The sequence below is a fragment of the Theropithecus gelada genome, chromosome 2 (genome assembly GCF_003255815.1).
Source record: "Theropithecus gelada isolate Dixy chromosome 2, Tgel_1.0, whole genome shotgun sequence".
NCBI classification, from domain to species: Eukaryota; Metazoa; Chordata; class Mammalia; order Primates; family Cercopithecidae; genus Theropithecus; species Theropithecus gelada.
In genome coordinates this window covers 81,864,759-81,876,958 of record NC_037669.1, presented here as the reverse complement: position 1 = coordinate 81,876,958, position 12,200 = coordinate 81,864,759, and the positions used below count along the sequence as shown (strand labels likewise).

General features: G+C 47.1%; 1 protein-coding gene across 2 annotated transcripts in view; it reads left to right on the top strand.

The window, feature by feature from the left end:
* The window catches only part of ABHD6 (abhydrolase domain containing 6), a 55,685-nt gene extending 44,641 nt beyond the window's left edge, over window positions 1-11,044 (top strand). For both annotated transcript variants that reach the window (XM_025377120.1, XM_025377122.1), the window contains 3 exons: window positions 3,862-3,916; window positions 4,130-4,230; window positions 9,905-11,044. In XM_025377120.1, the coding sequence (XP_025232905.1) occupies window positions 3,862-3,916; window positions 4,130-4,230; window positions 9,905-10,081 (333 nt within the window). In that variant the 3' untranslated portion in view covers window positions 10,082-11,044. The remainder of the gene's footprint in view (window positions 1-3,861; window positions 3,917-4,129; window positions 4,231-9,904) is intronic.
* Window positions 11,045-12,200: the final 1,156 nt, after the last annotated feature.

Below are 12,200 nucleotides of genomic sequence, written 5' to 3'. Positions count from 1 at the left end.
CCATCTTCTGCATCGATCACACTGGATGCTGCAGACCAGAACTATTCCTATTTGGCCATCATGGAACCTATCTTCCTTATACTCTTAAAAATTATTGGGGAACCCAAAGAGTTTTTATTTATAGGGGTTATATTTATTATTAATATTTACCATATTAGAAATTAAAACTCAGGCCAGGTGTGGTGGTTCATGCCTATAATTCCAGCACTTTGGGAGGCCAAGATGAGAGGCTTGCTTGAGACTAGGAGTTCAAGACTAGCCTGGTCAACATAGCAAGACCCCATATCTATTTAAATACAAATAAAAGAAAATAAATGAAAACTCAGAAGATTCTAAAATGCAATAAATGTACAAGCACTCATTCCAGTAGCCAAGAACCAGGACATCATCCCACATTTTATAGGCTCTGAAAAACAGTGTACTTTTGAAAGAATGTAAGTGAAGAGGCAAGTAACATTGAGTATTAGGAAAGTAGTTTGACCTCCTGGACTCCCAAGAACCACTTTGAAAAATGCTGGACTAGATCCTGTAGGACCTTATAGGTTATGGAAAAGAGCCAGGGGTTTTTCTAAGTATAATAGGACCACTGAAGAATTGTAGGAGAGCCCAAATGGAACAGAGGAACCCATCTGGGAACTATCATGCCTTGGAGATGATGGTGGTGTAGACTAGGGTGGTAGCAATGGAAACAAGAGATTTGAGAAAGAATGGACAGGATGTACAGGCAAATTGGAAATGGGGGCTGGGGAAAGGGAAGGAGTCACAGGTAACTTCCAGCACTTGAGGTCCTGGATGGATAAAGGTAGTTTTTTCCTGGCTGGGCATGGTGGCTCGCACTTTGGGAGGCCAAGGTGGGTGGATTGCATGAGTGCAGGAGTTCGAGACCAGCCTGGGCAACACGGCAAAACCCCATCTGTACAAAAAATTGTTTTAAAAAATTAGCCAAGCATGGTGGCGCATGCCTATAGTTCCAGCTACACGGGAGGCTGAGGTGAGAGGATCACGTGAGCCCAGGAGGCAGAGGCTGCAGGGAGCCAAGATCATGCCACTGCACTCCATCCTAGGCGACAGAGTGAGACCCTGTCTCAAAAAAACAAAACCAAAACCAAAAATAGAGGTAGTATATTCTGAAGAGGGACAAGGGCAGGTTTGGGGAATATACCAGGGGCTCCATTTTTCATGTGTTAAGTTCAGGTTGCTTGTGAGGCCTGCAAGTGCAGAGGTCAAGGTGTAGCTGAGGGAAGTCTGGCCTGAAGCTGTACCACTGGAGCCATCAGCAGATGCTAATATTGAAGGTTTGGGGCCTGAATGAGGTCATCTAGGGAAATGGCGTGAAGAACCAAGAGAGGAGAGTCCATGGCTGAGGCTTCGTGACCCCAAATTATCTCCGTCTGTTGTAGGAGCTGGGCCCTGCCTGGGGGTGGGTGGGTCCTCCTAAGACTCGAGAGAATGGGTCCCATTCGGAAGTTGTGAACATGGCTCGGTTAATAGATATAGCCTGTCCCTCAGGAAACACCCAGAGTCTGATGCTGTGGCATGATCCACCCCTGAAATCCCTTCTTAGCCATGAAGTTGCATTCCTTTCTCCCAGCACTGATCTCTTCCCAGAATAGAGTGGCCAAATGGTGTTTTAGAAAACTCCATGTTTTGGGTTGTCAGGGATATGAAAACACCGAGAGAAAAATAAATGGCAGCTCCAAAAGTCTTTCCTTCCTAGGAGAGAAGGAGCATGTGTGCACTCAGCCCACCATGTCATATTGTGTTGTGGTTGCATGTCTGTGTCTTCCACTAGGGACTTTGTCTTAATTGCCTGTTCTATCCCCAGACTTTAGCACAGTGCTTGCATGAAGTAGCTCTTAGGTATAGATTGGATGGCTCGATGGATGAGAGGATGCCTGGATGGATTGATGGATGAGAGGATGCCTGGATGGATTGATGGATGAGAGGATGCCTGGATGATGCAAGAATNATGAGAGGATGCCTGGATGGATTGATGGATGAGAGGATGCCTGGATGATGCAAGAATGGAAAATGGATGGGTGGGTAGATGCAGGATAGATTTTTGCATGAATTGATTCATGTGCCAGTGCACACATGATTTAGGTCTGCAGGATGGATAGATGGCTGAATGGTTAGATGGATGGATGGGAGGGTATCTGGTTAATGCAGAGATGAAGGTTGGATGGATTGGTGAATGCAGGATAGATAGGTAGACAAATGCATATGTGGTTCAGGATGGATGGCTGGATTGAGCAAAGGTGGAAGATGGATGAATACAAGATGAATAGATATGTGGGTACAGGATGGATAGCTGAACAAAGAAAATGTCTGATGCTGAGCACAATGTTGTTATTCAATAAATTGGCATTGTCCTCATGTCCAGGCTGAATGAGTTAGAGTCTAGTGATGCTCCAGAGGGTTGGTTTAGTCCATAGCAGCCATGGCTGGGTCTTCCCCACTTTCAGTCAGTGCACAGGACTCCTGAGAGAGTGCATTTAAAGAGTTCAGACCTGGGCCGGGTGCGGTGGCTCACGCCTGTAATCCCAGCACTTTGGGAGGCCGAGGCGGGCGGATCACAAGGTCAGGAGATCGAGACCATCCTGGCTAACACAGTGAAACCCCGTCTCTACTAAAAAATACAAAAAACTAGCCGGGCGAGGTGGCGGGCGCCTGTAGTCCCAGCTGCTCGGGAGGCTGAGGCAGGAGAATGGCGTGAACCCGGGAGGCGGAGCTTGCAGTGAGCTGAGATGCAGCCACTGCACTCCAGCCAGGGCGACAAAGCAAGACTCAGTCTCCAAAAAAAAAAGAGTTCAGACCTGTTTGCAGGTAGAGGAGAGGAGTAGAGGAGTACAGCCACTAAGGTGAACCCTGTACTCTACCTCAGAAGTCCTGAGGCAGGAGGAAGAGAAGGACTGCATTCCTTCCAGCCACCACTACCTTTTTGGGTCAGTAGCCCAGGTCCAGGATATGTGGCCTGTCCACATTGGCTGCAGCCCTCACCAGCCCTCAGCAGGGAAGGCAAAGACAGTGTCAAATGATAAACAAAGGACTGTTGAACCCTCCCCAGTGGGACTGTGGAACCCTCCCCAGAATCTTCTCAGTAGTTTATTTCTTCGTTGTTTAATAGACCTATCATTCCCAGTGGCTTAATTTTTTTTAATGGAACTCATTCTGCATTTGGATATTACTAGCTAATTACTTGATATTGTGGTCATCCTCATTATGTCTTTTTTTTTTTTTTTTGAGATGGAGTCTTGCTCTGTCACCCAGGCTGGAGTGCAGTGGCACAATCTCAGCTCACTGCAACCTCCACCTCCCGGGTTCAAGTGATTCTCCTGCCTCAGCCTCCCGAGTAGATGGGATTATAGACATGCACCACCACATCTGGCTAGTTTTTATCTTTTTAGTAGAGATGGGGGTTTCACCATGTTGGCCAGGCTGGTCTCAAACTCCTGGCCTCAAGTGATTTGCCTGCCTTGGCCTCCCGAAGTGCTGGGATTACAGGCATGAGCCACCATGCCCGGCCCGTCCTGATTACATCTTAAGTGAAGCAGAGAATCTCTCAAGCTAAAGTTGCTGTCAGGTCATCTCAGGTGTCTTTAACATGCTGTAGGGCTCCTCCGGCTTCACTATATTACCCAAGTTCCTTTATAATAATAATTAAAAAAGAAAAGCTTCTTGGAAGCCTAACTCCCCATTAGACTGTATGCTGCATCATGGGAATTCAGAGGACCAGGCTCTAAAGACCTTGACAGTGCGATAAATTGCTGGACCTCATTCCCATTTATTGTCGCAGAGCTGTGAGATGCCTGAGGAAATGAGTCTTCCCTTGCTCTCTAACTTTGGGTTATTTATCCTTAGATCCTGCAAGGCCTTGTCGATGTCCGCATCCCTCATAACAACTTCTACCGAAAGCGTAAGTAGCCCTACTTTCAGCTTGGAGCTTGTTACAGGTGAAGCTCTGTGGATGGATGGCTTCTATTTCTTAAATCTCTGACACTTTGAATGTCTCCTTGGGCCCCTGAAGAGAGGAAGTGGTGGCCTGGACCTAGTGACTATCCCTTGATTCCGCGGTGATGCCACAGGCACAGTCCAGCACGTGCTAACTTTGTTTTCCTTTTCTGACAAGTGTTTTTGGAAATCGTCAGTGAGAAGTCCAGATACTCCCTCCATCAGAACATGGACAAGATCAAGGTTCCGACGCAGATCATCTGGGGGAAACAAGACCAGGTATGTAACACATCCCCGCGGTGGTCTGTGCTGGTCACCAGGGCCTCTGAGGAAAAACGACCTTGAGGAAGAACAAGTGATTATTTATGGAGTGAGCTGATCGCTGCTGTCAAGAAAGGGGGAAGGCACCTGTGTTGGGTGCCGGTGTTGACAGTGGGCAGGGTTCTGGGAGTTGAGAGAAACAACATTTGGTTTGGTAAAAGGAAAGGCAATTTTAAATCATTTTTAAAAAGCATTTTTATCAAAGCCATGTAGTCACATGGTATAAAAAATCTTCAGGCCGGGCGTGGTGGCTCATGCCTGTAATCCCAGTACTTTGGGAGGCTGAGGCGGGTGGATCACAAGGTCAGGAGATTGAGACCATCCTGGCTAACATAGTGAAACTGCATCTCTACTAAAAAAATACAAAAAAATCAGCTGGGCTTGGTGGCGGGCACCTGTAATCCCAGCTACTCAGGAGGCTAAGGCAGGAGAATGGCGTGAACCCAGGAGGTGGAGCTTGCAGTGAGCCGAGATCACGCCACTGCACACCAGCCTGGGTGAGTAACTCTGACCTTGTAGCATAAAAGCAGCCATGGGCAATATGTAAACAAGTGGCATGGCTGTATTCTAGTGAACCTTTATTTATAAAAACAGGCAGCGAGCCACTGTTTGCCTACTCCTATTCTAAGCACACATATAGTGTATATATATATGCATACCTATACATATCTAAGCTTTCAAATATACTAGATACACTGGCATCTAAGATGCATGTTTGAAAGCTTAGATATATATAATTACGCATATAAGATCATATATGTGTGTGTACATATATATGATATTCACATATATATATATAAAAGAAGTACGTATCTGGGAAATCATTTCATGTCAGCCCAAACAGATTTATTCCTTCTATTTTAAAAAAATATTTTATTTTGAAATAACTTCAAACTTCTAGAAAATTTGAAAAAAGGCCAGGCATGGTGGCTTACACCTATAATGCCAGCACTTTGGGAGGCTAAGGCACGAGGATCGCTTGAGCCCAGGAGTTCGAGACCAACCTGGGCAACATAGTGAGATCCCATCTCTATAAAAAATAAATTTTTTAAAAAGTAGCCAAGCATGGTGGTATGCACCTGTAGTCTCAGGTGAGGCAGGAGGATCACTTGAGTCCAGGATATGGACGTGGCAGTGAGCCATGATTGCTTCACTGCACACCAGCCTGGGCCACAGGGCAGGATCCTATCTCAAAAAATAAAAATAAAATACAGAGTATACCTGCATACCTTTTACCTAAATGCATCAATTTTTATTTTTTTATTTTTTTATTTTTATTTTGAGATGGAGTCTCGCTCCGTCGCCCAGGCTGGAGTGCAGTGGCCGGATCTCAGCTCACTGCAAGCTCCGCCTCCCGGGTTCACGCCATTCTCCTGCCTCAGCCTCCCGAGTAGCTGGGACTACAGGCGCCTGCCACCTCGCCCGGCTAGTTTTTTTTTGTATTTTTTAGTAGAGACGGGGTTTCACCGTGTTAGCCAGGATGGTCTCGATCTCCTGACCTCGTGATCCACCCGTCTCGGCCTCCCAAAGTGCTGGGATTACAGGCTTGAGCCACCGTGCCCAGCCAATGCATCAATTTTTAACTGGCAGGAGGTCACGCTGTGGCCACAAAGACCCACAAGTGCATGAATGGCCCAGGCAGGAGAGAGTAGGGAGGAGCAGCCAGGCTGTGCCCATGGCGTGTACACAGAGTAAGAGGTAATGGTGTCTTAGATGAGCCAGGCATGGTAAGGTTTCACAGTGTGGGTTTGTGGACGTGGAGAGGAGGGGATCTCATGTACTCTCTTCTGTAGCATCAAAGGACTGAAAGAAGCTTTGTTTGTGCCCTGGGCTATGCCAGCAGAGAGTCATTTGATCAGGAATCAGAGCCAGAGAAGTGAAGGCTTTCTGTTGTTCTAAAATCCCGAAAGGTGATTTGGGGCTCTCAGGAGCCAACAGGAAGAGGCCGTAACCCATCTTCCTGTGGAGACAGCACAGAAGCGAGGACACTGGCCTTGGAGTCTGAAAGTCTGTGTTCCAGCCCTGTTTTTGTCCTTGGTCAGCCCATGACCTTGAGCAAGTAACTCAGCCCCTCTAAATTGAGGGTTTCTCTTCTAGTACTGGGGTTATTTTGAGGCTCAAATGAAATAATACGTATGCAAGTGATCTTCCAATTGCAAAAAAAAAAAAAAATGATTAGGTTAGCTGGTATTAGATTAGATTGCTCATGCCCTTTGCCTCTGTTGGTAGCCTCAATGCATGGTCTCGAATTTTTTCCCAGACTCAGAAGTCCATTTGGTCCAGAAAAAGAGCCTGACATTCTATGGGCTTGCTATAAATACGATCAGATCCTTCATGTGTTTTGTGGACTGTCCCTGGGACAGAGGCCAAATAGCAGAGGCTTCAGGGAGTCTTTTATTTCACAGCCTTTTGCCTCCCAAGCTCATTGGCTCTTTTCCTGCTCTGTCATCAACATTTGGTGTCACAGCACCTGCCCCTACCAGGCCAAATTCAGCCTCCTTCTTCTTTGGATCCCTGTAGGCTGGCTGCTATACTGCACAGCTGCAGGGGGAGCCATGTGCATTGTCATTTATGTGAATGATGGATTTGGGCAGTATACAACCTGTACACCCAAACATGGCAGCCCTTCCTGAGAGGGTTTCTGCGTGCTTCAGTTCAAGCATCACTCCTCTATGTTCAGTCCACCAAAGCGGGAGGGCCATCTAGAGACAGACAGGCTATTATTCTTTATGTCCCTTCTCCCTGCCAGCACCATACCTGGTATGCAGGAGACCCAGAGTACTCAGTGAGTGTGCAAACAAGCGAGAAATTGAGCCAACAAACCAACTAGTGAAGGGATAAACCCACCACCTGACTGACTACACATTTAATCCAGTTAACAGGCATTTATTGAGCATCTAGTATGTGCCTAACACTGTATTAGGCCCTGAGGATACAGTAGGGACCAAGACAGCCAGGATCCCTGCCCTCCAGCAGCTTATCATCTACCTACCCCTATAGTGCATAACAGGCCCAAGACAAGGGTGAGATGAGAGAGATGTGTCATGCAAGCGCAGGGTCAGATCTTATCTGTATTTATAATTTTGATGTTTTGTTCATCGTGTGTCTTTTTCCATTAATGTTTTTTAAATATACTGCACCAAAATATTTTTCTCTGAATTTATGAGTTTTTTGGCACTCAAATTTTGTGCCTCAGGCGAGTGCCTCACTTGCCTCACCCTAGTTTTAGCACTGGTGTGAAGCGATGCAGGAAAAGGTTTTGATTTTTGTTTTTTGTGAGGGTTTGTTTGTTTGTTTGTTTTGAGACTGGTTCTTGCTCTGTCACCCAGGCTAGAATGCAGTGGTGCAACCATAGCTCACTGCAGCCTCAACCTCCTGAGCTCAAGCAATGCTCCCACCTCAGCCTCTCAAGGAGCTGGGACTACAGGCATGCGCCACCATACCCAGCTAATTTTTAATTTTTTTACAGAGATGAAGTCTTACTATGTTGCCCAGGCTGGTCTCGAACTCCTGGGTTCAAGAGATCTTCCCACCTCGGCCTGCCAGAGTGCTGAGATTATAGATGTGAGCCACCACACCCAGCCCAGGAAAAAATTTTGACCATTTATATGAATAGTCTATCTAGGAAATAGCTGATATGGTTCCCACAGATGTGTGTATCTCATCAGGGGCTGTTCAGTAGTTGCACATACCTCTGGGTGGCCGTGGGGAATAATGGATTTGTAATGCTAACCAGCAAACAATGCCAAAGCCAGCAGCTCATATGGGTATTTTTCCCTGTGAGTTGTGGTTTCTGATCTCTCTGCAGGATAGACACTCAGTTTTGGTTGGGCATGGTGGTGCATACCTGTCATCCCAGCTACCTGGGGGGTGCTGAGGTGGGAGGATCACTTGAGCCCGGGAGGTCAAGGCTGCAGTGAGCCATGATCCTGCCACTGCACTCCAGCCTGGGCAACAGAGCGAGACCCTGTCTCAAAACAAACAAACAAAAAAAAGACACTCAGTTGGGACTTTCTACTTTTTCATGCTTTTTTCACTGGTTGACTACATCTGCGTTTCTTCTGGGTGTTTCCACAGTAGCTGGGTGTTATTCCTGCTCTGTGGGTTGCCATGGCAGCCTTAGCTGTGAGTGAGTGACATGGCAGAGGTTTCCATTTCCTTGGCTGGAATTAGCTGTTAAGCTCCCCATTAGCTGTTCCTTTTCCTGGTCCAGGGACACCTTGCAGTGCTCTGTTCCTTGACTGAGGCATCCTCTTACCTTAACTCCCCAGTGGGCAGAAAATCTTGGTTTTAATAGTTTGAGTTGGTGAGAATAGAGCAAAGACACAGAAGATGCTTGAGTTTGTTGGGGCTTTTGCTTTTGCTGTTAAGGATGGGGAGGAGGGGCCCTCTTGTCTGGGATGAATTGAAGGTAAAGGCAACAAAGAGAAGGAGAGTGAATGTGGATCCACTTCCGAGGGAGGATGTTGGGGAAAAAGATGGAGGTGGATTGGATAGTAGCCGGGGACCCAGAGGAAAATGAGAGGAAATGAGTTGTTTGGAAAGGGTCAACCCTGGAAAAGTTCTGGCTTTCATGTTGGAAAAGCATTCCCCATATCCGCAGACGTTAGAGCCAGGAAACACACAGCTCTGGGGATCCCCAGAGGACCTTCAAAGAGATAACTCCAGCTGGGTGCTGTGGCTCACGCCTGTAATCCTAGCACTTTGGGAGGCTGAGGCAGGTGGATCACCTGAGGTCAGGAGTTCGAGACCAGCCTGGCCAACGTGGCGAAACCCCATCTCTACTAAAAATATAAAAATTAGCCAGGCATGATGCTAGGTGCCTATAATCCCAGCTACTGGGGAGGCTAAGGCAGAAGAATCGCTTGAACCTGGGAGGTGGAGGTTGCAGTGAGCTGAGATCGCGCCACTTCACTCCAGCCTGGGCAAAAGAATGAAACTCCATTTCAAAAAAAAAAAAAAAAAAAAAGAGATGCCCCCAGCTTGTGATAATTAGCTTTCCCCTTTTGCATCCTTCCCATAGCTTGGGCTGCCCTAACCAGCCACAAGGCCAGCCTGATCAAGTCACTCACCTTAACACAGCCCGTGGCTCCCCATGGTCTGTGTGGCTGTAGGAGCAGTGCCCTCCTTTCTGCCCCTTCTCCCCACCATGCCACCTCCACTGCCCATGTGCTTGGTGTCTCAGCCGCCATGCTCCTTGGTGACCCTTGCACTCACCATGATCTCCCACCCTGTGCTGTTTCCACATCCATGAATGCTCCTCCCTTGTCCCCTCTCTGCTCTGCCAGGACTCAGGAATGAGGTCTTCCCTCGACCCTGCTCATCCCCTGTGCTCTCTGGCTTCCCCATCGTACCATAACCTCCTCAAGGGCAAGGAAAATGTGTTTTCTACCTCAGTATTGCTGACAGCAGCCCAACCCCTGACACAGAGTTGAAGAATAAAACAGGAGGCATCATGGTTACTTCCATTCAGAAAGCCACAAGCCCCAACACCAAAGGGACTTGGTCCTAAAATTCACATCCTCCTGCCCCACTGACCCCTGTCAGACCTTCGTGGAAGTTCTGTCCACGGAGTGCACATGTGGGTGTCTGAATCTTTGTGTATCATCCAGCTCCCTTTCTTGCCTGGCAGGTGCTGGATGTGTCTGGGGCAGACATGTTGGCCAAGTCAATTGCCAACTGCCAGGTGGAGCTTCTGGAAAACTGTGGGCACTCGGTAGTGATGGAGAGACCCAGGAAGACAGCCAAGCTCATAATCGACTTTTTAGCTTCTGTGCACAACACAGACAACAACAAGAAGCTGGACTGAGGCCCTGACTGCAGCCTGCATTCTGCACACAGCACCCACTCCCATCCCCCAAGTCTGACGCGGCCACCACTCTCAGGGATCCTGCCCCAAATGCGGTCGGAGCGCCAGTGACCCTGAGGAAGCCAGTTCCTTATCCCTGGTATCCACGGTTCCCCAGAGCTTTGGGGACCACGCGAAAACCTCCAAGATATTTTTCACAAAATAGAAACTCATATGGAACAAAATAAGAAACCCTAGCCATGAAATCTACCAGGAAGTCTTCAAGTTCATGTCACTGACAAGCTTATGCAAAGCAGCCACCTTGGACCATAATTAAGTCAAGGACATTTTCTTTGAGACATTCCTTATAGTTGGAGACTCAAGATATTTTTGTTGCTTCAGGTGTATTCCCTTGCATGGGCAGTGGCTTTTATAGGAGCATTAGTCCTCATTTGCTGAACCCTGTTGTTTAGGTCTAATTTAAATTTTACATAGAGACCCATGTATGACTGCAGCCCATTGGCTGCAAGACCAGGGAGGAAAGTGGCAAGCTGTAGAAAATGTTTACATGCATGGAGAGGCATTGCTCCAGCCGCTGGAGCAGCAGGGTACATGGGTGGGTGGTTCATTCAGTACCCACGAGTTAGGTATGTTCTGAGTGAACCCACAGCAGTCACAGAATGAGCACCTGGCAGGGTGGGTTTCCTAGGGATAATTTATTATTTTAAAAAATAGGCCTAATAAAGCAATAATGTTCTAGACATCTGTCTAAGTAATTAGACTCAGGTTCCACACAGAAGCAACAACTCGTGGGCCTCTTTTTCTATTTCGGTGTGCTACTAAGAACCCTTGGATGTAACATACTAGTTTGTTAATGAATTCTGTGAATTCTGTGAAGAGTAATGTGATTAAAAATAAGTCTAAACAGCTGTAAAAGTGACCACAGTGACATGAAATAAATTTAATAAGTCTAGATAAGCAACATGCAGGTGGTTTCTGTTTCTGAACTCCTAATTAGGTGCAATGTTGGCACATTTTCTGTTAACTTTAAAATGTGTGGTTTTTTTTTTTTTTTGAGATGGAGTCTTGCTCTGTTGCCCAGGCTGGAGTGCAGTGGCACGATCTGGGCTCACTGCAAGCTCTGCCTCCCGGGTTCATGCCATTCTCCTGCCTCAGCCTCCCGAGTAGCTGGGACCACAGGCGCCTGTCACCTCGCCCGGCTAGTTTTTTGTATTTTTTTTTAGTAGAGATGAGGTTTCACCATGTTAGCCAGGATGGTCTTGATCTCCTGACCTCGTGATCCACCCATCTCGGCCTCCCAAAGTGCTGGGATTACAGGCTTGAGCCACCGCGCCTGGCCTAAAATGTGTTTTTTAAGGCTGGGTGCAGTGGCTCACGCCTGTAATCCCAGCACTTTGGGAGGCTGAGGCGGGTGGATCACCTGAGGTCAGGAGTTCGAGACCAGCCTGGTCAACATAGTGAAACCCCATCTCTACTAAAAAAAAAAAAATACAAAAAATTAGGCGCCACGGCGGGTGCCTGTATTCCCAGCTACTCTGGAGGCTGAGGCAGGAGAATCGCTTGAACCCGGGAGGCAGAGGTTGCCATGAGCCGAGATTGTGCCATTGCACTCCAGCCTGGGCAACAAGCGCAAAAGTCTATGTCAAAAAAAAAAAAAATCATTCACTGGAAAATGTATATCAAAAACAAAAGGCAAGAGTCATCAAACTATTCTTTTTGACTCTCTTCTATAGGATTTAGGAGCCCTAAACTCCCCAGGAGCTTCACTCTTTCCAATTTTTTTTTTACAGAAAATCTACATCCAAGTCATTCTGGGAATAAGGTGAGATAAACTTTATAGTTTAAATTGGAATTCAGGACTGTGTTTGAATATTTTAGTTTACCAGAGAAGAATGGAACTTAGAGCTTAAAAACAAGAAGAAGATATGAGAATATGACATCAAGCTGGGATGCAACTAAAGCACTGCTCCGAGGGAAATTTATAGGCTTCAAAACGTATATTAGAAGGGAAGACGCTAGGTGGAGTAGCTCACACCTGTAGTTCCAACACCTTGGAAGGCCAAGGCAGGAGGATTGCTTGAGCCCAGGAGTTTGAGACCAGCCTCGGCAGCATGGCAAG